A 25,773-nucleotide genomic window follows, 5' to 3' on the forward strand; every position below is an offset into this window, starting at 1 on the left:
GCACTCCCTCAGTACTGATCCTCTGACAGTGCGGCACTCCCTCAGTACTGACCCTCTGACAGTGCGGCACTCCCTCAGTACTGACCCTCTGACAGTGCAGCACTCCCTCAGGACTGACCCTCTGACAGTGCAGCCCTCCCTCAGTACTGACCCTCTGACAGTGCGGCACTCCCTCAGTACTGTCCCTCTGACAGTGCAGCACTCCCTCAGTACTGATCCTCTGACAGTGCGGCACTCCCTCAGTACTGACCCTCTGACAGTGCGGCACTCCCTCAGTACTGACCCTCTGACAGTGCGGCACTCCCTCAGTACTGACCCTCTGACAGTGCAGCACTCCCTCAGTACTGACCCTCTGACAGTGCAGCACTCCCTCAGTACTGACCCTCTGACAGTGCAGCACTCCCTCAGTACTGACCCTCTAACAGTGCAATACTGGGAGAATCCCTGGGTATTAGTGTCTGGAACTATTTGATTTGGAGAAGGTTCTTGCTTTCACACACGTAGTTGCATTTTCTCTCTGTTTTTATTGCACTGTCATTAATTTAGCATTTAATTGAGTTACTTTATTGTCCTTTCGTAAGTCACGAGGTTACCGAGGCAACTGGTAATGATTGAAATTTCCTGGTCATTGAACCTGTGGGTTTCAGAAAGGGTCAGATCCCCGCTAACCGCGAAGTCAGCGAGAAACATTTCCAAGAAATATATTTATTAATTCTGAATGTTTCACACAGTCAGATTAATGAAAAGACAAAGCTCACCATTAACAAATAATCATTTTAAAAGTCCAGGCGATCAGTAAATAGCACAATTAATAGCTGCTCAGTGAACGGATTAAAATTAAACTTTAACACAATGTTTATCCTTGGGAGTTGGAGGGTTTACAAATCCTAAATACAGAATTGACAGAATCACCAGTCCAGAGCCCAGTTATCTTGAGGAAGAATGAAATATTCACAATATTTCTGTGGGGTTTTTCTGTGAACAGGAATCCCCTTTCACAGCGACTGTGCTGTGAGTTCACCAGACTGGTTGATGCTGCAGTGTTATTTTTGAGTGTGAGTGGGTAGAACATTGCAAAGCTGAGTTATGCTCCGTTGTAGCTCATTTTTCCTAGTTGTAGAATAACCCAATGACATTTATAATGGAACAATATCCCCGAAATCAACGACACCTCATCTCGTTCAGGCCCACTGTGATTATTATTTGGCATCTCTGTGCCTTTTATTAAGTGTGACTGTGATTATAATCTGAAGTTTCAATTAAATTCCATCAGGTTGCAAAGTGTTGTTGGCAGACATCGCAAACCTTCCTGTTTTGAAAGTAAAAGTGTGAACACAGGCCGTAAACCTACAGAAAACAAAAACAAACTCAGATTAGTAGGCAGTTCCATTCATCTCCAACCTGCAGAAGTTTGCTGCTGAGATGGAATTAGTTAGCAGATTCGGTGGCAACACTTACTCAGCACTTTTCACAAAATCCCAATGTCCCAAAGTGCGGTCACTGCTGTAATGTGGCAAATGCAGCAGCCAATCTGTGCACAGTAAGATCCCACAAACAGCAATGTGAGAAATGGCCAGGCAATCTGTTTATGTGACGTGGGCTGAAGGATAAACAATTACAGCTGGGGCTTATACAGCAACTTCAACTTGGTAAATGTCGCAAAGAGCTTCACATGGGGAGGGGGGGGGGGGGGGGCGGGGGGGGGGGGGGGGGGGGGGAGAAACCAGAAATTAACCCAAAGCATATCGAGGCATTATGGCCAAAGAGGCAGATAGATGTTGAGGAATCTCTGGAAGGAGGTGAGCAGCTGGAGGAGTTTATGGAGAGAATTTCACACCTCGGGGCTCAGGCAAAACTGCCAATCGTGGAGCAAAAATTGGGGATGTGCAAGAGGCCAGAGGAATGCAGAGATACAAAGAACAAAGAAAAGTACAGCACAGGAACAGGCCCTTCGGCCCTCAAAGCCTGTGCCGACCATGCTGCCCGACTAAACTACAATCTTCTGCATTTCCGGGGTCCGTATCCCTCTATTCCCACCCTATTCATGTATTTGTCAAGATGCCCCTTAAATGTCACTATCGTCCCTGCTTCCACCACCTCCTCCGGTAGCGAGTTCCAGGCACCCACTACCCTCTGCGTAAAAAAACTTGCCTCGTACATCTACTCTAAACCTTGCCCTTGCACCTTAAACCTATGGCCCCTAATAATTGACCCCTCTACCCTGGGAAAAAGCCTCTGACTATCCACTCTGTCTATGCCCCTCATAATTTTGTAGACCTCTATCAGGTCGCCCCTCAACCTCCATCGTTCCAGTGAGAACAAACCGAGTTTATTCAACCTCTCCTCATAGCTAATGCCCTCCATACCAGGCAACATCCTGGTAAATCTCTTCTGCACCATCTCTAAAGCCTCCACATCCTTCTGGTAGTGTGGCGACCAGAATTGAACACTATACTCCAAGTGTGGCCTAACGAAGGTTCTATACAGCTGCAACATGACTTGCCAATTCTTATACTCAATGCCCCGGCCAATGAAGGCAAGCATGCCGTATGCCTTCTTGACTACCTTCTCCACCTGTGTTGCCCCTTTCAGTGACCTGTGGACCTGTACACCGAGATCTCTCTGACTTTCAATACTCTTGAGGGTTCTACCATTCACTGTATATTCCCTACCTGAATTAGACCTTCCAAAATGCATTACCTCACATTTGTCCAGATTAAACTCCATCTGCCATCTCTCCGCCCAAGTCTCCAAACAATCTAAATCCTGCTGTATCCTCTGACAGTCCTCATCGCTATCCGCAACTCCACCAACCTTTGTGTCGTCTGCAAACTTACTAATCAGACCAGTTACATTTTCCTCCAAATCATTTCCATATACTACAAACAGCAAAGGTCCCAGCACTGATCCCTACGGAACACCACTCGTCACAACCCTCGAATCAGAAAAGCACCCTTCCATTGCTACTCTCTGCCTTCTATGACCTAGCCAGTTCTGTATCCATCTTGCCAGCTCACTCCTGATCCCATGTGACTTCACCTTTTGTACTAGTCTACCATGAGGGACCTTGTCAAAGGCCTTACTGAAGTCCATATAAACAACATCCACTGCCCTACCTGCATCAATCATCTTTGTGAACTCCTCGAAAACCTCTATCAAGTTAGTAAGACACGACCTCCCATTCACAAAACTGCGCTGCCTCTCGCTAATACGTCCATTTGCTTCCAAATTGGAGTAGATCCTGTCTCGAAGGATTCACTCCAGTAATTTCCCTACCACTGACGTAAGGCTTACCAGCCTGTAGTTCCCTGGATTATCCTTGCTACCCTTCTTAAACAAAGGAACAACATTGGCTATTCTCCAGTCCTCCGGGACGTAACCTAAGACAGTGAGGATCCAAAGATTTCTGTCAAGGCCTCCGCAATTTCCTCTCTACCCTCCTTCAGTATTCTGGGGTAGATCCCATCAGGCCCTGAGGACTTATCTACCTTAATATTTTTCAAGGCGCCCAACACCTCGTCTTTTTGGATATCAATGTGATCCAGACTATCTACACACCCTTCTCCAGACTCAACATCCACCAATTCCTTCTCTTTGATGAATACTGATGCAAAGTATTCATTTAGTACCTCGCTCATTTCCTCTGGCTCCACACATAGATTCCCTCGCCTGTCCTTCAGTGGGCCAACCCTTTCCCTGGCTACCCTCTTGCTTTTTATGTATGTGTAAAAAGCCTTGGGATTTTCCTTAACCCTGTTTGCCATTGACTTTTCGTGACCCATTTTGGCCGTCCTGACTCCTTGCTTAAGTTCCTTCCTACTTTCCTTATATTCCACACAGGCTTTGTCTGTTCCCAGCCTTCTAGCCCTGACAAATGCCTCCTTTTTCTTTTGGCAAGGCCTAAACTATCTCTCGTTATCCAAGGTTCCCAAAAATTGCCGTATTTATCCTTCTTCCTCACAGGAACATGCCGGTCCTGAATTCCTTTCAACTGACACTTGAACGCCTCCCACATGTCAGATGTTGATTTACCCTCAAACATCCGCCCCCAATCTATGTTCTTCAGTTCCTGCCTAATATTGTTATAATTAGCCTTCCCCCAATTTAGCACATTCACCCTAGGACCACTCTTATCCTTGTCCACCAGCACTTAAAACTTACAGAATTGTGGTCACTGTTCCCAAAATGCTCCCCGACTGAAACTTCTACCACCTGGCCGGGCTCATTCCCGATTACCAGGTCCAGTACCGCCCCTTCCCTAGTTGGACTGTCCACATATTGTTTTAAGAAGCCCTCCTGGATGCTCCTTACAAACTCCGCCCCGTCTAAGCCCCTGGCACTAAGTGAGTCCCAGTCAATATTGGGGAAGTTGAAGTCTCCCATCACCACAACCCTGTTGCTTTTACTCCTTTCCAAAATCTGTCTACCTATCTGCTCCTCTATCTCCCGCTGGCTGTTGGGAGGCCTGTAGTAAACCCCCAACATTGTGACTACACCCTTCTTATTCCTGATCTCTACCCATATAGCCTCGCTGCCCTCTGAGGTGTCCTCTCGCAGTATAGCTGTGATATCCTCCCGAACCAGTAGCGCAACTCCTCCACCCGTTTTACATCCCCCTCTATCCCGCCTGAAACATCTAAATCCTGGAATGTTTAGCTGCCAATCCTGTCCTTCCCTCAACCAGGTCTCTGCAATGGCAACAACATCATAGTTCCAAGTACTAATCCAAGCTCTAAGTTCATCTGCCTTACCCGTAATACTTCTTGCATTAAAACATATGCACTTCAGGCCACCAGTCCCGCTGTTTTCAGCAACTTCTCCCTGTCTGCTCTTCCTCAGAGCCACACTGTCCCTATTCCCTAGTTCTCCCTCAATTTTTTCACCTTCTGACCTATTGCTCCGGTACCCACCCCCCCTGCCATACTAGTTTAAACCCTCCCGTGTGACACTGGCAAACCTCGCGGCCAGGATATTTATGCCTCTCCAGTTTAGATGCAACCTGTCCTTCTTATACAGGTCACACCTGCCCCGGAAGAGCTCCCAGTAGTCCAGATCACGGAAACCCTCCCTCCTACAACAGCTGTTTAGCCACATGTTTAGCTGCTCTATCTTCCTATTTCTAGCCTCACTGGCACGTGGCACAGGGAGTAATCCCGAGATTACAACCCTAGAGGTCCTGTTTTTTAACTTTTTGCCTAGCTCCCTGAACTCCTGCTGCAGGACCTCATTCCCCTTCCAGCCTATGTCGTTCGTACCAATATGTACCATGACCTCTGCCTGTTTGCCGTCCCCCTTCAGGATGCCTGCTACCCATTTGGAGACATCCTGGACCCTGGCACCAGGGAGGCAACATACCATCCTGGAGTCTCTTTCACGTCCACAGAAGCGCCTATCTGTGCCCCTGACTATAGCGTCCCCTATAACTATTACTCTTCTGCGCTTTGACCCTCCCTGCTGAACATCAGAGCCAGCCGTGGTGCCACTGCTCTGGCTGCTGCTGTTTTCCCCAGATAGGCTATCCCCCCCGACAGTATCCAAAGGGGTATACCTGTTCGAGAGGGGGACAACCACAGGGGATTCCTGCACTGACTGCCTGCCCCTTCTGGTGGTCACCCATCTCTCTGCCTGCACCTTGGGTGTGACCACATTTATATAACTGCTATCTATGACGCTTTCCACCACCTGCATGCTCCTAAGTGCATCCAATTGCTGCTCCAACCGAACCACGCAGTCTGTGAGGGGCTGCCATTGGTTACACTTACTGCAGATGTAGACGACCGGAACGCTGGAAGTGTCACAGATCTGCCACATCTCACAGTCAGAGCACTGCATCTCGCTGAGTGACATTTAAGCACTAATTAATTAATTTAAAATAAACACTTGAATTATTGTTAGATTGAGTTACAATTAACTATATTGCCCTGATGCTAGATGATTTTTACTGTAAAATTAAATGCTAAATACCGATCTCTGCCCTCAGGTTTAGTTACTCTACTATCTGGTTAATCAATTATATATTTTTTGCAATTTTTTTTCTCCAAATTTAACAGATTCCCAACCAGCCAATCAGGTCACAGCTTTACTGTGATGCCACTTACAGTTTCCCCCCCCCCACACACAATTTGAAAAGGTAATAAAAATAAAAAATCACTTACCGTCCCAGAATGCTCTCTGGTTCTCTCCCTGCAGATTAACAGTTACAGGCCAGAAGACAGAGAACAAAACAGTAGGAAAAAGCACCTTCTCCCACTCTGCACCAAATTACCTCACTGCACCAAATTACCAAGTTCCAATTCCCACTCTGGATGTGTCTCACTCACTCAGGATGTGTCTCCTTCACCTGCGCAAAGCCACCTGAGTGTGTTTTCTGTCTGTCTTTTATACAGAACTCAGTTAACCAGGGTGACTCACACTACTTAAGCTTCAAATAGAAGAATACAATGTACACTCTTGTGCCACTAAACAGGCTTCAGGTGACTGACAGATAACTGCCTCTCAGCAATTAAGGTGGGGGCAGCTTCAGCCAATCAGACACAAAGCTGCACACCACTTTTAACTGAAAAACAGCAAAATTAGACTTACCACTTACCTTTCCTGATTACCTCACTGCACCAAATTACCAAGTTCCAATTCCCACTCTAGATGTGTCTCACTCACTCAGGATGTGTCTCCTTCACCTGCGCAAAGCAGGTGATCTCGGAGAGTTGTGAGGCTGGAGGAGATTCCAGAGATTAGGGAGTGATGAAAACTATGGTTGGAGGGTGGGGGGTCAACTCCCCTATTCTTCTTCAAAATAGTGACCATGGGATCATCTGTGCCGCCTGTGACAGGCGTTTCAGATCTCATCTGAAAGTCTCGGCGGAATTTAAGGTGGAAACTGTATGAACCAATTTAAGGGAAAGGATAAATTGTGCGAGTCTCCCGATCGCTCCCCGACACTGAGGGAGGAGGTCCCGAGAGTCTCCAGGCTCCTCATGGGACTCTGACCAATCCCGGATCGCAGTGAGATTATCACTGGCTCTGCATTGGCTCTTGGGAAGTCTCGCAGACTAAGGTAATCGATTCTGGAACGGAAGGTTAAGGGGAGGAGGGGGGGGGAGGGGGGGGAGGGGGGGGGGGAGGGGGGGGGGAGGGGGGGGGAGGGGGGAGGAGGGGGGGGAGGGGGAGGGGGGGGAGGGGGAGGGGGGGAGGGGAGGGGGGAGGGGGAGGGGAGGGGGGAGGGGAGGGGGGAGGGGGAGGGGAGGGGGGAGAGGAGGGGGAGGGGGAGGGGGGAGGGGGGGAGGGGGGAGGGGGGGAGGGGGGAGGGGGGGAGGGGGGAGGGGGGGAGGGGAGGGGGGAGGGGGAGGGGGGAGGGGAGGAGGGGGGAGGGGAGGGGAGGAGGGGGGAGGGGAGGGGAGGAGGGGGGGAGGGGAGGAGGGGGGAGGGGAGGGGAGGGGGGGGAGGGGAGGGGGGGAGGAGGGGGGAGGGGGGGAGGGGAGGAGGGAGGGGAGGAGGGGGGAGGGGAGGAGGGGAGGGGAGGAGGGGGGAGGGGAGGGGAGGAGGGGGGGAGGGGAGGAGGGGGGAGGGGAGGAGGGGGGAGGGGAGGAGGGGGGAGGGGAGGAGGGGGGAGGAGGGGGAGGGGGAGGGGGTGGGGGGAGGGGGAGGGGGGCAGGGAGGGGGGGAGGGGAGGAGGGGGGGAGGGGAGGGGAGGAGGAGGGGAGGAGGGGAGGGGAGGGGAGGGGAGGGGAGGGGGGGAGGAGGGGAGGGGAGGAGGAGGGAGGGGAGGGGAGGGGGGGGAGGGGAGGAGGGGAGGGGAGGAGGGGAGGAGGGGAGGGGAGGAGGGGGGAGGGGAGGGGAGGAGGGGGGGAGGGGAGGAGGGGGGGAGGGGAGGAGGGGGGGAGGGGAGGAGCGGGGGAGGGGAGGAGGGGTGGGAGGGGAGGAGGGGGGGCGAGGGGAAGCGGAGGGGGGGCAGGGGAAGCGGAGGGGGGGAGGGGAAGCGGAGGGGGGAGGGGAAGCGGAGGGGGGGGAAGAGGAGGGGGGGAAGAGGAGGGGGAGGGGAAGAGGAGGGGGAGGGGAAGAGGAGGGGGGAGGGGAAGAGGAGGGGGGAGGGGAAGAGGAGGGGGGGAGGGGAAGAGGAGGGGGAAGGGGAAGAGGAGGGGGAAGGGGAAGAGGAGGGGGAGGGGAAGAGGAGGGGGAAGGGGAAGAGGAGGGGGAGGGGAAGAGGAGGGGGAGGGGAAGAGGAGGGGGAGGGGAAGAGGAGGGGGAGGGGAAGAGGAGGGGGAGGGGGAGGGGAAGAGGAGGGGGAAGAGGAGGGGGGAGGGGAAGAGGAGGGGGAAGAGGGGAAGAGGAGGGGGGAGGGGAAGAGGAGGGGGGGAGGGGAAGAGGAGGGGGAGGGGAAGAGGAGGGGGGAGGGGAAGAGGAGGGGGGAGGGGGTGGGAGGGGAGGAGGTGGGAGGGGAAGAGGAGGGGGTAGAAGGGGAAGAGGTGGGAGGGGAAGAGGAGGGGGTGGGAGGGGAAGAGGTGGGAGGGGAAGAGGAGGGGGTGGGAGGGGAAGAGGAGGGGGTGGGAGGGGAAGAGGAGGGGGTGGGAGGGGAAGAGGAGGGGGGAGGGGAAGAGGAGGGGGTGGGAGGGGAAGAGGATGGGGGGAGGGGAAGAGGAGGGGGAAGAGGAGGGGGGGGAAGAGGAGGGGGGGGAGAGGAGGGGGAGGGGAAGAGGAGGGGGGGAGGGGAAGAGGAGGGGGGGAGGGGAAGAGGAGGGGGGGAGGGGAAGAGGAGGGGGGGAGGGGAAGAGGAGGGGGGAGGGGAAGAGGAGGGGGGGAGGGGAAGAGGAGGGGGGAGGGGAAGAGGAGGGGGAGGGGAAGAGGAGGGGGGAGGGGAAGAGGAGGGGGGAGGGGAAGAGGAGTGGGGGAAGAGGAGGGGGGAAGAGGAGGGGGGGAAGAGGAGGGGGGAGGGGAAGAGGAGGGGGGAGGGGAAGAGGAGGGGGGGAGGGGAAGAGGAGGGGGAGGGGAAGAGGAGGGGGGAGGGGAAGAGGAGGGGGGGAGGGGAAGAGGAGGGGGGAGGGGAAGAGGAGGGGGGGGGGTCACCACCACATTCATTGTTTGGTCAAAGGTTAAATAAAACCAGAAAGTGCTGGAAATATTCATCAGCCCTGGCAGCTCTGTGGATAGAAACAGAGTTAATGTTTCAGGTCAATGATCTTCCAGCTCTCCTATAAGACCATAAGACATAGGAGCGGAAGTAAGGCCATTCGGCCCATCGAGTCCACTCCACCATTCAATCATGGCTGATTTCAACCCCATTTCCCCGCTCTCTCTCCATAGCCCATAATTCCTCGAGAAATCAAGAATTTATCAACTTCTGTCTTAAAGACACTCAACGTCCCAGCCTCCACCGCCCTCTGTGGCAATGAATTCCACAGACCCACCACTCTCTGGCTGAAGAAATTTCTCCTCATCTCTGTTCTAAAGTGACTCCCTTTTATTCTAAGGCTGTGCCCCCGGGTCCTAGTCTCCCCTACTAATGGAAACAACTTCCCTACATCCACCCTATCTAAGCCATTCATTATCTTGTAAGTTTCTATTAGATCTCCCCTCAACCTCCTAAACTCCAATGAATATAATCCCAGGATCCTCAGACGTTCATCGTATGTTAGGCCTACCATCCCTGGGATCATCCGTGTGAGTCTCCGCTGGACCCGCTCCAGTGCCAGTATGTCCTTCCTGAGGTGTGGGGCCCAAAATTGCTCACAGTATTCTAAATGGGGCCTAACTAATGCTTTATACAGCTTCAGAAGTACATCCCTGCTGTTATATTCCAAGCCTCTTGAGATGAATGACAACATTGCATTTGCTTTCTTAATTACGGACTCAACCTGCAAGTTTACCTTTAGAGAATCCTGGACTAGGACTCCCAAGTCCCTTTGCATTTCAGCATTATGAATTTTGTCACCGTTTAGAAAATAGTCCATGCCTCTATTCTTTTTTCCAAAGTGCAAGACCTCGCACTTGCCCACGTTGAATTTCATCAGCCATTTCTTGGACCACTCTCCTAAACTGTGTAAATCTTTCTGCAGCCTCCCCACCTCCTCCATACTACCTGCCCCTCCACCTATCTTTGTATCATCGGCAAATTTAGCCAGAATGCCCCCAGTCCCGTCATCTAGATCGTTAATATATAAAGAGAACAGCTGTGGCCCCAACACTGAACCCTGCGGGACACCACTCGTCACCGGTTGCCATTCCGAAAAAGAACCTTTTATCCCAACTCTCTGCCTTCTGCCTGGCAGCCAATTGTCAATCCATGTTAGTAACTTGCCTCGAATACCATGGGCCCTTATTTTACTCAGCAGTCTCCCGTGAGGCACCTTATCAAAGGCCTTTTGGAAGTCAAGATAGATAACATCCATTGGCTCTCCTTGGTCTAACCTATTTGTTATCTCTTCAAAGAACTCTAACAGGTTTGTCAGGCACGACCTCCCCTTACTAAATCCATGCTGACTTGTCCTAATCCGACCCTGCACTTCCAAGAAATTAGAAATCTCATCCTTAACAATGGATTCTAGAATCTTGCCAACAACCGAGGTTAGGCTAATTGGCCTATAATTTTCCATCTTTTTCCTTGTTCCCTTCTTGAACAGGGGTGTTACAATAGCGATTTTCTAATCCTCTGGGACTTTCCCTGACTCCAGTGACTTTTGAAATATCATAACTAACGCCTCCACTATTTCTTCAGCTATCTCCTTCAGAACTATAGGATGTAGCCCATCTGGGCCCGGAGATTTATCAATTTTTAGACCTCTTAGTTTCTCTAACACTTTCTCCTTTGTGATGGCTACCATATTCAACTCTGCCCCCTGACTCTCCGGAATTGTTGGGATATTACTCATGTCTTCTACTGTGAAGACTGACGCAAAGTACTTATTTAGTTCCTCAGCTATTTCCTTGTCTCCCATCACTAGATTACCAGCGTCATTTTGGAGCGGCCCAATGTCTACTTTTGCCTACCGTTTGTTTTTAATGTATTTAAAGAAACTTTTATTATCATTCCTAATGTTACTGGCTAGCCTACCTTCATATTTGATCCTCTCTTTCCTTATTTCTCTCTTTGTTATCCTCTGTTTGTTTTTGTAGCCTTCCCAATCTTCTGACTTCCCACTACTCTTTGCCACATTATAGACTTTCTCTTTTGCTTTGATGCATTCCCTAACTTCCTTTGTCAGCCATGGCTGCCTAATCCCCCCTCTGATAACCTTTCTTTTCTTTGGGATGAACCTCTGTACTGTGTCCTCAGTTACTCCCAGAAACTCCTGCCATTGCTGTTCTACTGTCTTTCCCACTAGGCTCTGCTCCCAGTCGATTTTCGTCAGTTCCTCCCTCATGCCCCTGTAGTTACCTTTATTTAACTGTAACACCTTTACATCTGATTCTACCTTCTTTCTTTCAAATTGGAGATTGAATTCGACCATTCGGCATACAAAATGATCAGGGGGTTGGATAGGGTGGACAGTGAGAGCCTTCTCCCGCGGATGGATATGGCTGGCACGAGGGGACATAACTTTAAACTGAGGGGTAATAGATATAGGACAGAGGTCAGAGGTAGGTTCTTTACGCAAAGAGTAGTGAGGCCGTGGAATGCCCTACCTGCTACAGTAGTGAACTCGCCAACATTGAGGGCATTTAAAAGTTTATTGGATAAACATATGGATGATAATGGCATAGTGTAGGTTAGATGGCTTTTGTTTCGGTGCAACATCGTGGGCCGAAGGGCCTGTACTGCGCTGTATTGTTCTATGTTCTATGTTCTATATTATGATCACTGCCTCCTAAGTGCTCCCTTACTTTAAGATCTTTAATCAAGTCTGGCTCATTACATAACACTAAGTCCAGAATGGCCTGTTCCCTCGTGGGCTCCATCACAAGCTGTTCCAAAAAGCCCTCCTGTAAACATTCAATGAATTCCCTTTCCTTGGGTCCACTGGCAGTATTATTTACCCAGTCCACCTGCCTATTGAAGCCCCCATGATCACTGTGACCTTGCCTTTCTGACATGCACTTTCTATTTTGTGGTGCATTTTGTGCCCCCGGTCCTGACCACTGTTAGGAGGCCTGTACATAACTCCCATTATGGTTTTTTTGCCTTTGTGGTTCCTCAACTCTACCCACACAGACTCCACATCATCTGACCCTATGTCGTTTAGTGCTATTGATTTAATTTCATTCCTAATTAACAAGGCAACCCCGCCCCCTCTGCCCACCTCTCTGTCTTTTCGATAGGTTGTGAATCCTTGGATGTTTAAATGCCAGTCCGGAACCCCCTGCAACCACGTCTCTGTGATGCCTACCACATCATACCTGCCAGTCACAATCTGGGCCACAAGATCATCTACCTTGTTCCGTACACTGCGCGCATTTAAATATAGCACCTTTAATTCTCTATTGACCGTCCCTTTTTGTTTTCTTAGTGTGGTGGACCTTGGTTTACTGAGCCTTTCCATACACTGTGTCATATTTTGTGGGATGGGGACTATTGTAACCTCTCCTGAGTTCTGTCTTTTCGTGCTTTTTTGTATTCCTAAGCAGCTACGCTTCCCACTGAGCAAAGAACAAAGAACAAAGAAATGTACAGCACAGGAACAGGCCCTTCGGCCCTCCAAGCCCGTGCCGAACATACTGCCCGACTAAACTACAATCTTCTACACTTCCTGGGTCCGTATCCTTCTATTCCCATCCTATTCATATATTTGTCAAGATGCCCCTTAAATGTCCCTATCGTCCCTGCTTCCACTACCTCCTCCGGTAGCGAGTTCCAGGTACCCACTACCCTCTGCGTAAAAAACTTGCCTCGTACATCTACTCTAAACCTTGCCCCTCTCACCTTAAACCTATGCCCCCAAGTAATTGACCCCTCTACCCTGGAGAAAAGCCTCTGACTATCCACTCTGTCTATGCCCCTCATAATTTTGTATACCTCTATAAGGTCGCCCCTCAACCTCCATCATTCCAGTGAGAACAAACCGAATTTATTCAATCGCTCCTCATAGCTTATGCCCTCCATACCAGGCAACATTCTGGTAAATCTCTTCTGCACCCTCTCTAAAGCCTCCACATCCTTCTGGTAGTGTGGCGACCAGAATTGAACACGAGACTCCAAGTGTGGCCTAACTAAGGTTCTATACAGCTGCAACATGACTTGCCAATTCTTATACTCAATGCCCCGGCCAATGAAGGCAAGCATGCCGTATGCCTTCTTGACTACCTTCTCCACCTGTGTTGCCCCTTTCAATGACCTGTGGACCTGTACTCCTAGATCTCTTTGACTTTCAATACTCTTGAGGGTTCTACCATTCACTGTATATTCCCTACCTGCATTAGACCTTCCAAAATGCATTACCTCACATTTGTCCGGATTAAACTCCATCTGCCATCTCTCCGCCCAAGTCTCCAGACAATCTAAATCCTGCTGTATCCTCAGACAGTCCTCATCGCTATCCGCAATTCCACCAACCTTTGTGTCGTCTGCAAACTTACTAATCAGACCAGTTACATTTTCCTTCAAATCATTTATATATACTACAAACAGCAAAGGTCCCAGCACTGATCCCTGTGGAACACCACTGGTCACAGCCCTCCAATTAGAAAAGCATCCCTCCATTGCTACCCTCTGCCTTCTATGGCCTAGCCAGTTCTGTATCCACCTTGCCAGTTCACCCCTGATCCCGTGTGACTACAAGAGGTGATTACTTCACCTCTTGGTTCCCTGACTTTCCCTTCCCCTCCTGAAAGGTCAGAGAGTATTTCCAGCACTTTTTCTGTTTATATTGCAGACTTTCAGCATCTGCAGTATATTTTACAGGGGATAAAGCGCTCGTTGGTTCAATGGTTCTTGAGGTCCCTCTGGTGGCAACTTGTGACATTGCAGCAGCCTCTTGATTGGTAATTTGTGTAAGTCAGAAACACCTTCATGATCGCTATCTTCTTACCCTGTCCACTGAGCAGTTTTAACTTGACTGTTTTAAAAAGACTGCATTCTCCGAGAAGAAAGTTTAGCACAGAAACACTTCCTTCAATCACAGCGCTGGGGGGGGGGGTGGAGGGCGAGGGCGGTGAGTAAGGAAGAGGAAATGAGAGAAAGAGAGGGAGAAGGGCAGGATAGCGGGAAGAGGAGGGGGAAGGGTCGGGATGGAGGGGGAAGGGTTAAGGAAAGCTTTATTTATTGAAGTTCCAGATAATAACTATCGCAACGAGAGAGGATCTGAGCAGCGCCCCATTCAATGGCATTACCATCGCTGAATCCCCACGATCACCATCCTGGGGGTTACCATTGGTCAGAAACTGAACTGAATTTGACATATGGGCAATTAGGGATGAACAATAAATACTGGCCTAACCAGCGACGGCCACACCCTGTAAACTGATTTTAAAAATACTGTGGCTACCAGGGCAGGTCAATGGATAGGAATCCTCTGGTGAGGACCTCACCTCCTGACCCCCGAAAGCCTGTCCCCCATCTACAAGTCAGGAGTATGATGGAATACTCTCCACTTGCCTGGATGAGGCAGCTCCAACAACACTCAAGGAGCTCGACACCATCCAGGACAAAGCAGCCCCGCTTGATTAGCACCCCTTCCACAAGCATTCACTCCCTCCACCACTAACGCACAGTGCCAGCCGTGTGCACCATCTACAACATGCACTGTTGGAACTCACCAATGTTCGTTAGGCAGCACCTTTGAAACCCATGACCACCACTATCTAGAAGGACAAGAGCAGCTGATACATAAGACAACCACCTGGAGGTTCCCCTCCACGTCGCTCACCACCCTGACTTGGAAATATATCGCCGTTCCTTCACTGTCGCTGGGGCAACATCCTGGAACACCTTCCCTAACAGCACAGTGGGTGTACCTACACCTTAAGGACTGCCGCGGTTCAAGAAGGCAGCTCACCATCACCTTCTTAAGGGCAACTAGGGATGGGCAACAAATGCTGACCTAACCAGCCACGCCCACATCCCAGAAAACAAATAAAAGCAAACTTCCTTTCTCCACCGTCTTGCCCAGTCAAACAGCTTTTCTTTCCCAACTCCAACACGGTTAGAATGAGGAACAATTCAAATCAAAGTTTTATTGCCCCTTTGATTTTGCTTCCAGCAGTGTTGGAATGTTAATATTTAATTCCTTGGGTAACCCAAGGTTTAATTGATAGGAGGTATGATTGGCCAAGATTCATCAATTACTGAAAGGTTGTGATTGGGATTAGCTCTGTGATTGGCAGAGGGTTGAACGAGAATTCACAGCTGGTCCAGCACTATAACAAATTATAACATAAATTACATTTACCTTTTTATTTCATGTTTGTCGGTTTTGCATGGACACCAGCCTGAAATACAAAGTGTTAGAGATTAAATGGCAATGTTGTACCATACACACACACACACTCACACACATACACACACGGACCCGTACAGACATACACACACACACATGGACCCGTACAGACATACACACACAGTCACGGACTCACATACACACACACTCACACACATTCACACACGCTCGCACTCACATACACACACTCACACACGCTCGCACACACATACACACACTCACACTCACACATGCTCGCACCCACACACTCACATAAACACAAACATGCTCGCACTCACATACATACACACACACTCTCACACACACACACACACACATACACACACACACACACACACGCTCCCGCACTCACATACACACATACACACACAGACACACCTACACACTCATAAAAACCCTCACATACACAGGCACACATGATGTGGAGATGCCGGCGTTGGACTGGAGTGAGCACAGTAAGAAGTCTTACAACACCAGGTTAAAGTCCAACAGGTTTGTTTCGATATCACTAGGTTTCGGAGCGCTGCTCCTTCCTCAGGCACACAGACACACATTCACACTCACATACTTTCACATACAAAGACACACAGGTACACACAATGGCAAACACACACAAACAGGGACATAAAGAAACAAAAAAGAAACACATCTACACACATATTTTGATAAGACTAATATAACGGGCGCTATTATCCCCCTGGCATGAACCGCTCCAGTGCCATGCTGGCCCCCACGAGGTTGTGCCCGGGCCCTGTTCGCGCCATCGTGAAACGCGACGGCGTTCACGGCGGCGCAAACACTTGGTCTCCATGTTGGAGAATCGCCCAAAAGATCTTTGCCTCCCATTGCATACTTACTATTTATTTGCTAATTCCTTTCCAATTCACCTGGGCAAGATCTCTTTTCAACTCACTGAAATTACTGCTCCAACTGAGTATCTTCACCTTACCTGTTGCTTATCCCTTTTCCATATCTATTCTTAAACCTAATGATATTGTGATTACTGTTTACCAGATGCTCCCCCACTGAAACATCCTCCATTTACCCCTCTTCATTACCCGGACCCAGATCCAGCACCTCCTTTCTTCCTCATTGGGATGGAAAATACTGAACAAGAATATTCTCGTGTACACATTTCAGGAACTCCTCACCCTCCTTGCCCTTTCTACTGTTGCTATCCAAGTCTATTTTAGGATAACCAAGTCCCACATTATCACTCCTCCACTGGTTTTCCATCATTCTGAAATTTGACTGCAGATGTGAGAGATCTGGTGGAACTGGAATGCAGCCGATCCAAGCGATCTGCTCCATTGTCCAATCAGACCTGGGATCAGCCTCTAATGAATCCATGGATGACTCATGATCTCATTCTGCAAAGATGAGTCAGGTTACTCCGCTTTTCCCAGTCTCCAGGAGTGCTGGACATGCCAAGGAATTGCAGTGGGAAGAAGCTCTCAGAGTATCTGTGAACGGGAGGGCCTGTAAGGGACCTCCAGATGTTCCGGCTAAGTGTTGCTGGCCTTTCAAAGGCTCCTCTTGAATTATTTACACCAATTGTGGTTATTCCCACCCAACAATCAACAGGAGTTTGAGGCAATTCCCCAATTTGATGAATTCCAATTAATTCTACCTTTCCTACTAGTTTCACAATGTTTACTTCTACTTCAGACCCATCAGCGTTTACAGCCGTGTATAATTTTGTGGATGGATTTAGACGTGAGGATTGAGTGTTATTTGCACTTGAGACTTCAGAAGGAGTGAAGGTGGTGATACTAAATGAGAAATGATTCACACCCAAAGACAAAAAGATTGTTCCCCCATTGTGTTTGGAATTTTTAACGACAAAACTGCCTCAAAGTATCACAGGTTCCATAGAATCCCGACAGGGCATAAAGAGGCCATTCAGTCCATCGAGTCTACAAAGACCCTCTGAAAGAGCCCACTCCCCCACCCTATCCCTGTAACCCCACCTGCCCTGCACATCTTTGGGTTGTGGGGTTGAGATCTACGTAGACACGGGGAGAATGTGCAAACCCCACAAGGACAGTGACCCAGATTCGGGATCGAACCCGGGTCCTCGGTGCCGTGAGGCCACCGTGCTGCCCTACTAAGGGGCAATTTATCGTGGCCAATCCACCCAACCTGCACATCTTTGGACTGTGGGAGGAAATCGGAGCACCCGGAGGAAACCCACGCACACACGGGGAGGATGTGCAGACTCCACACAGTCACCCAGGGCGGAATTGAACCTGGGACCCTGGCAGCAGTGCTAACCACTGTGCTACCATGTTGGCAGAATTCTGCTATTGCTTATCAGACACTAGGAAACCATCGTTCATATCGGAAAGAAGGGGAAACATGTGAGATATTAGAATGATTACTCTACCACTTGTCCTTTGGCTGCTGGAATGTTGGAGATGGTTCCATCATCCATTTTATTAGCATCTGCAAAAGAGAACATTACAGTGAATTAGAATGGATACAGAAACACTGCATTCGGCCCACCTGGGATTAATACTTCAAACAAGCCACCTCCCACCCTCTTCATTTCGCCCTTTAGCTTTTCCTATTTGTGGAATTAAGACTTTGGATGCTGTTTTCTGAAGCATTTCGGCCCCCTGGGCTAGTGCACGGTCAATTCCATCCCCACTTGACCCCGAGTTCCAACACAATTGAAATTAACAATTAAAACTTAGAAAATACCCCAAGCCTTTGTCTCGGTCTGCGCAATAATTACAGTCACCAGGTTTGCAAAAATAAACACAATTAATTTTTCTTAACAGCCATAACTATGAGTAAATCGGCAGCAAATACTAGTTAATTATTATCTAGTTCTGAACCACCCCTTTAACTCGTCCCCTCTACACACACACAAGACAGGCAAACACAGCGGGGAAAGAGGTGTGAAGGAATATATAAAGGATAAGAGGTACCGCAGGGTTCTGTGTTAGGAGCCCAACTGTCCACATTATATATTAAATATTTGGACGAGGGAACTAAATGTATGATCTCCAAATTTGCAGATGACACAAAGTTGGGTGGGAGGGTGAGCTGTGAGGAGGATGCAGAGATGCTTCAGTGGGATTTGGACAGGCTGAGTGAGTGGGCAGATGCAGTATAATGTGGATAAATGTGAATTTATCCACTTGGTAGCCAAAACAGGAAGGCAGATTATTATTTGAATGGGTTTAATTTGAGAGAGGTGGATACTCAGCGAGACCTTGGTGTCCTCGTGCATCAGTCGCTGAAAGTAAGCGTGCGGGTACAGCAGGCAGTAAAGAAGGGAAATGGTATGTTGGCCTTCACAGTGAGAGGATTTGAGTATAGGAATAGAGATGTTTTACTGAAATTGTAAAGGGCATTGGTGAGGTCACACCTGGAGTATTGTGGGCAGTTTTGGTCTCCTTCTCTGAGGAAGGATGTTCTTGCTGTGGAGGGAGAGCAGCGAAGGTTTACCAGACTGATTCCTGGGATGGCGGGACTGTCATATGAGGAGAGATTAAGTCGGTTAGGATTATATTCATTGGAGTTTAGAAGAGTGAGACGGGATCTATTAGAAACTTACAAAATTCTAACCGGATTAGACAGGGTAGATTCAGAAAGAATGTTCCCGATGGTGGGGGAGTCCAGAACTAGGGGTCATAGTTTGAGGAAAAGGGTAAACCTTTTAGGACTGAGGTGAGGAGAAATTTCTTCACCCAGAGAGCGGTGTATCTGTGGAATTCACTACCACAGAATGTAGGTGAGGTGAAAACATTGTGTAATTTCAAGGAGGAAATAGATTTAGCTCTTGGGGCTAAAGGAATCAAGGGATACGGGGGAAAGCAGGTTCAGAATGTTCAACTTGATCAACCACGATCATAATGAATGATGGAGCAGGCTCGGAGGCTCTGTTTTCTATGTATGTTTCCATATCTATAGGCCACCAATAGTAACATTACGGTGGGGCAGGCAAGAAACAAAGAAAGAACGGATGCATGTAGAAATGGTACAGCAGTTATCATGGGGGATTTTAATCTACATGTCGATTGGTTTAACCAGGTCGGTCAAGGCAGCCTTGAGGAGGAGTTTATAGAATGTATCCGCGATAGTTTCCCAGAACGGTATGTAATGGAACCTACGAGGGAACAAACGATCCTCGATCTGGTCCTGTGTAATGAGACAGGATTGATTAATGATCTCATAGTTAGGGATCCTCTCAGAAGGAGCGATCACAATATGGTGGAATTTAAAATACAGATGGAGGGTGAGAAGATAAAATCAAACACTAGTGTTTTGTGCTTAAACAAAGGAGATTACAATGGGATGAGGGAAGAGCTGGCTAAGGTAGACTGGGAGCAAAGACTTTATGGTGAAACAATTGAGGAACAGTGGAGAACCTTCCAAGCGATTTTTCACAGTGCTCAGCAAAGGTTTATACCAACAAAAAGGAAGGACGGTAGAAAGAGGGAAAATCGACTGTGGATATCTGAGGAAATAAGGGAGAGTATCAAATTGAAGGAAAAAGCATACAAAGTGGCAAAGATTAGTGGGAGACTCGAGGATTGGGAAATCTTTAGGGGGCAACAGAAAGCTACGAAAATAGCTATAAAGAAGAGTAAGATAGATTGAGAGAGTAAACTTGCTCAGAGTATAAAAACAGTTAGTAAAAGTTTCTACAAATATATAAAACAAAAAAGAGTGGCTAAGGTAAACATTGGTCCTTTAGAGGATGAGAAGGGAGATTTAATAATGGGAGATGAGGAAATGGCTGAGGAACTGAACAGGTTTTTTGGGTCGGTCTTCACAGTGGAAGACACAAATAACACGCCAGTGACTGCTGGAAATGAGGCTATGGCAGGTGAGGACCTTGAGACGATTGTCATCACTAAGGAGGTAGTGATGGGCAAGCTAATGGGGCTAAAGGTAGACAAGTCTCCTGGCCCTGATGGAATGCATCCCAGGGTAATAAAAGAGATGGCTAGGGAAATTGCAAATGCACTCTTGATAATTTGCCAAAATTCACTTGACTCTGGGGTGGTCCCGGCGGATTGGAAATTAGCAAACGTGACACCACTGTTTAAAAAAGGAAGGTAGGCAGAAAGGGGGTAATTATAGGCCAGTTAGCTTAACTTCGATAGTAGGGAAGATGCTGGAATCTATAATCAAGGAAGAAATAGCGAGGCATCTGGATGGAAATTGTCCCATTGGGCAGACGCAGCATGGGTTCATAAAGGGCAGGTCATGCCTAACTAATTTAGTGTAATATTTTGAGGCCATTATCAGTGCGGTAGATAATGGGGAGCCAATGGGTGTGGTATGTCTGGATTTCCAGAAAGCCTTTGACAAGGTGCCACACTAAAGGTTGCTGCATAAGATAAAGATGCATGGTATTAAGGGGAAAGTAGTAGCATGGATCGAGGATTGGTTAATTAATAGAAAGCAAAGAGTGGGGATTAATGGGTGTTTCTCTGGTTGGCAATCAGTAGCTAGTGGTGTCCCTCAGGGATCAGTATTGGGCCCACAATTGTTCACAATTTACATAGATGATTTGGAGTTGGGGACCAAGGGCAATGTGTCCAAGTTTGCAGACGACACTAAGATGAGTGGTAAAGCAAAAAGTGCAGAGGATACTGGAAGTCTGCAGAGGGATTTGGATAGGTTAAGTGAATGGGCTAGGGTCTGGCAGATGGAATACAATGTTGACAAATGTGAGGTTACCCATTTTGGTAGGAATAACAGCAAAAGGGATTGTTATTTAAATGATAAAATATTAAAACATGCTGCTGTGCAGAGGGACCTGGGTGTCCTAGTGCATGCGTCGCAAAATGTTGGTTAACAGGTGCAACAGGTGATTAAGAAGGCAAATGGAGTTTTGTCCTTCATTGCTAGAGGCATGAAGTTTAAGACTAGGGAGGTTATGCTGCAACTGTATAAGGTGTTAGTGAGGCCACACCTGGAGTATTGTGTTCAGTTTTGGTCTCCTTACCTGAGAAAGGATGTACTAGCACTGGAGGGTGTGCAGAGGAGATTCACTAGGTTAATCCCAGAGTTGAGGGGGTTGGATTACGAGGAGAGGTTGAGTAGACTGGGACTGTACTCGTTGGAATTTCGAAGGTGTCATGTGAGAGTACCTTTAAGAAATGGGTGTTTATAAATGGGTGTGTATATAAATATCTGTAGTGAGAGTACCTTTAAGAAATGGGTGTTTATTACTGCAGTGATGTCAGAGAGTGGGTGGAGCTGGGCTGTCTGTCGGCTTTTTACTTTCGTTTTAGGCTGTTTGCTGCAGGGTGTGTTTTAGTTTAGTTTTCAGAGCTGGATAGCTACAGTCACAGCCAGAAGGTGTTTTAGAGGAACAGGGTAGTTGTTATGGGGGACTTTAACTTTCCAAATATTGACTGGAAATGCTATAGTTCAAGTACTTTAGATGGGTCAGTTTTTGTCCAATGTGTACAGGAGGGTTTCCTGACACAGTATGTAGATAGGCCAATAAGAGGCGAGGCCACATTGGATTTGGTACTGGGTAATGAACCAGGCCAGGTGTTAGATTTGGAGGTAGGTGAGCATTTTGGTGATAGTGACCACAATTCAGTTACGTTTACTTTAGCGATGGAAAGGGATAGGTATATGCCTCAGGGCAAGAGTTATAGCTGGGGGAAAGGCAATTATGATGCGATTAGGCAAGACTTAGGATGCATAGGATGGGGAAGGAAACTGCAGGGGATGGGCACAATTGAAATGTGGAGCTTGTTCAAGGAACAGCTACTGCGTGTCCTTGATAAGTATGTACCTGTCAGGCAGGGAGGAAGTGGTCGAGGGAGGGAACTGTGGTTTACTAAAGTAGTTGAATCACTTGTCAAGAGGAAGAAGGAGGCTTATGTCAAGTTGAGATGTGAAGGTTCAGTTAGGATGCTTGAGAGTTACAAGTTAGCCAGGAAGGACCTAAAGAGAGAGCTTAGAAGAGCCAGGAGGGGACATGAGAAGTCTTTGGCAGGAAGGATCAAGGATAACCCTAAAGCTTTCTATAGGTATGTCAGGAATAAAACAATGACTAGGATAAGAGTAGGGCCAGTCAAGGACAGTAGTGGGAAGTTGTGCATGGAGTCCGAGGAGATAGGAGAGGCGCTAAATGAATACTTGTCGTCAGTATTCACACAGGAAAAAGACAATGTTGTCAAGGAGAATACTGAGATACAGGCTACTAGACTAGACGGGATTGAGATCATAAGGAGGAGGTGTTATCAATTCTGGAAAGTGTGAAAATAGATATGTCCCCTGGGCCGGATGGGATGTATCCTAGGATTCTCTGGGAAGCTAGGGAGGAGATTGCTGAGCCTTTGGCTTTGATCTTTAAATCATCTTTGTCTACATGAATAGTGCCAGAAGACTGGAGGATAGCAAATGCTGTCCCCTTGTTCAAGAAGGGGAGTAGAGACAACCCCGGTAACTATAGACCAGTGAGCCTTACTTCTGTTGTGGGCAAAGTCTTGGAAAGGATTATAAGAGATAGGATTTATAATCATCTAGAAAGGAATAATTTGATTAGGGATAGTCAACACGGTTTTGTGAAGGGTAGGTCGTGCCTCACAAACCTTATTGAGTTCTTTGAGAAGGTGACCAAACAGGTGGACAAGGGTAAAGCAGTTGATGTGGTGTATATGGATTTCAGTAAAGCGTTTGATAAGGTTCCCCATGGTAGGCTACTGCAGAAAATACGGTGGCATGGGATTGAGGGTGATTTAGCAGTTTGCATCAGAAATTGGCTAGCTGGAAGAAGACAAAGGGTGGTGGTTGATGGGAAATGTTCAGCCTGGAGTTCAGTTACTAGTGGTGTACCACAAGGATCTGTTTTGGGGCCACTGCTGTTTGTTATTTTTATAAATGACCTGGAGGGGTGGCGTAGAAGGATGGGTGAGTAAATTTACGGATGACACTAAAGTCGGTGGAGTTGTGGACAGTGCGGAAGGATGTTGCAGGTTACAGAGGGACATAGATAAGCTGCAGAGCTGGGCTGAGAAGTGGCAAATGGAGTTTAATGCAGAAAAGTGTGAGGTGATTCATTTTGGAAGGAGTAACAGGAATACAGAGTACTGGGCTAATGGTAAGATTCTTGGCAGTGTGGATGAGCAGAGAGATCTCGGTGTCCATGTACATAGATCCCTGAAAGTTGCCATCCAGGTTGAGAGGGTTGTTAAGAAGGCGTACGGTGTGTTAGCTTTTATTGGTAGAGGGATTGAGTTTCGGAGCCATGAGGTCATGTTGCAGCCGTACAAAACTCTGGTGTGGCCGCTTTGGAGTATCGCGTGCAGTTCTGGTCGCCACATTATAGGAAGGATGTGGAAGCATTGGAAAGGGTGCAGAGGAGATTTACCAGGATGTTGCCTGATATGGAGGGAAGATCTTATGAGGAAAGGCTGAGGGACTTGAGGCTGTTTTCGTTAGAGAGAAGATTAAGAGGTGACTTAATAGAGGCATACAAGATGATCAGAGGATTAGATAGGGTGGACAGTGAGAGCCTTTTTCCTCGGATGGTGATGTCTAGCATGAGGGGACATAGCTTTAAATTGAGGGGAGATAGATATAGGACAGATGTCAGAGGTAGGTTCTTTACTCAGAGAGTAGTAAGGGCGTGGAATGCCCTGCCTGCAACAGTAGTGGACTCGCCAACATTAAGGGCATTTAAATGGTCATTGGATAAACATATGGATGATAAGGGAATAGTGTAGATGGGCTTTAGAGTGGTTTCACAGGTCGGCGCAACATCGAGGGCCGAAGGACCTGTACTGCGCTGTAATGTTCTATTGTTCTATAGAGTCTCTCTCTGTAATCTAAAGACTGTAAATTGATCATTTGGTGATTTAAAACTAATAACTGCTGTCAGTCGTGACTTTAACCTGATGTGCTTCTGTTAAAGGTTCTGTTTTTAAGTCTTTTGGACGTTAAAAGGAAAGCTTGAAGGATTACTCAGTGTTGTAGTCTTTGGGGGTTGTATTTGATTTACAGGTCGCTAAGATGTTCACTGTATGTTTTAAAAAAGGTTAATTTGAGTTCATAGAATAAACATTGTTTTGCTGTAAAAAATACTTTTCTATTTCTGCTGTCCCACACCTGTAGAGTGGGCCGTGTGCTCCCCATACCACAATCTATTAAAAGTTGTGGGTCAGGTGAACTCCATGATACACTTTGGGGTTCTCTAAACCCTGGCCCATAACAAAGAATGCGGGGAGATCTTATAGAAACATATAAAATTATGAAGGGAATAGATAGGATAGCTGCAGGCAGGTTGTTTCCACTGGCGGGTGAAAGCAGAACTAGGGGGCATAGCCTCAAAATAAGGGGAAGTAGATTTAGGACTGAGCTTAGGAGGAACTTCCTCACCTAAAGTGTTGTGAATCTATGGAATTCCTTGCCCAGTGAAGCAGCAGAGGCTCCTTCATTAAATGTTTTCAAGATAAAGATAGCTTGTTTTTTTAAGAATAAAGGAATAAAGCGTTATGATGTTCGGGCCGGAAAGTGGAGCTGAGTCCACAAAAGATCAGCCATGATATCATTGAATGGCGGAGCAGGCTCGAGGGGCCAGATGGCCGACTCCTGCTCCTAGTTCTTATGTTCTTATGTTCGAGTCGCTGTTTATGATGGACTTCTTCCAATACAGCTTTCTTCAGTGTAGGCCTTCTGTTGGAGGTTTTTGCTTTCAGTCAGTAATGAAAGTCAGTTTTCACTGTTAGTTTCATTCAGGTCTCAAAAGCTTCTCTGCAGGTTCAGAAAACCACAGCTAGGCAGCATTTTTGGAGAAAGAGAGAGAGAGACAGCTGCTCACAGCTTCTTCTCTCTGCGTCCAGGACCCAAATGTCCCTTCCTACACAGGTAGGACCCAATCACCGCCTGTCGCTGGGCAGAATATGGCTCCACCACCAGCCAACCAATCAAACTGAATCCCTCCAATCTCACGGGTGCCAGAAAGTCTGAGTTCCTCTGTTCAAAATCTAAATCTCCAGGAGCACAGCCTATTATTTTGTAACTTTTGCGTTTCTCATTCCTCTGCTCCACTTGAAGGTATAAGTCCATTAACATCCATGGAACAAAATGATGGTGACAAAATAAAAGAAATGGAAAATAAGGAAATCAACAGGAAGCATCAGATTGGAATGTGAATGTTGCCCAACCCCAATTGCTCTTGAACTGAGTGACTTGCTGAGGCCATTTCAGAGGGACAATGAACAGTCAACCACATTGCTGTGGGTCTGGAGTCACATGTAGGCCAGACCGGGTAAGGGCGGCAGATTTCCTTCCCTAAAGGACATTAGTGAACAGATAAGTATTTTTTATGACAATTAATAATGATTTCATGGCATCATCACTGAGACTAGCTTTATGTTCCAGATTTATAATTTATAATTGAATTTAAGTTCCCCCAGCTATCCTGATG

At 47.9% G+C, this 25,773-nt stretch overlaps 1 protein-coding gene across 1 annotated transcript in view; it reads right to left on the minus strand.

The window, feature by feature from the left end:
* Window positions 1-605: 605 nt before the first annotated feature.
* LOC140408255 (B-cell scaffold protein with ankyrin repeats-like) overlaps window positions 606-25,773 on the minus strand; it is a 513,048-nt gene continuing 487,880 nt past the window's right edge. The window contains exons 15-17 of the mRNA XM_072495211.1: window positions 17,749-17,807; window positions 15,315-15,354; window positions 606-1,347 (exon numbers count right to left, since the gene is read on the minus strand). Of these exons, the coding sequence (XP_072351312.1) occupies window positions 15,319-15,354; window positions 17,749-17,807 (95 nt within the window). The 3' untranslated portion in view covers window positions 606-1,347; window positions 15,315-15,318. The remainder of the gene's footprint in view (window positions 1,348-15,314; window positions 15,355-17,748; window positions 17,808-25,773) is intronic.

The sequence above is a fragment of the Scyliorhinus torazame genome, chromosome 3 (assembly GCF_047496885.1).
Source record: "Scyliorhinus torazame isolate Kashiwa2021f chromosome 3, sScyTor2.1, whole genome shotgun sequence".
NCBI classification, from domain to species: domain Eukaryota; kingdom Metazoa; phylum Chordata; class Chondrichthyes; order Carcharhiniformes; family Scyliorhinidae; genus Scyliorhinus; species Scyliorhinus torazame.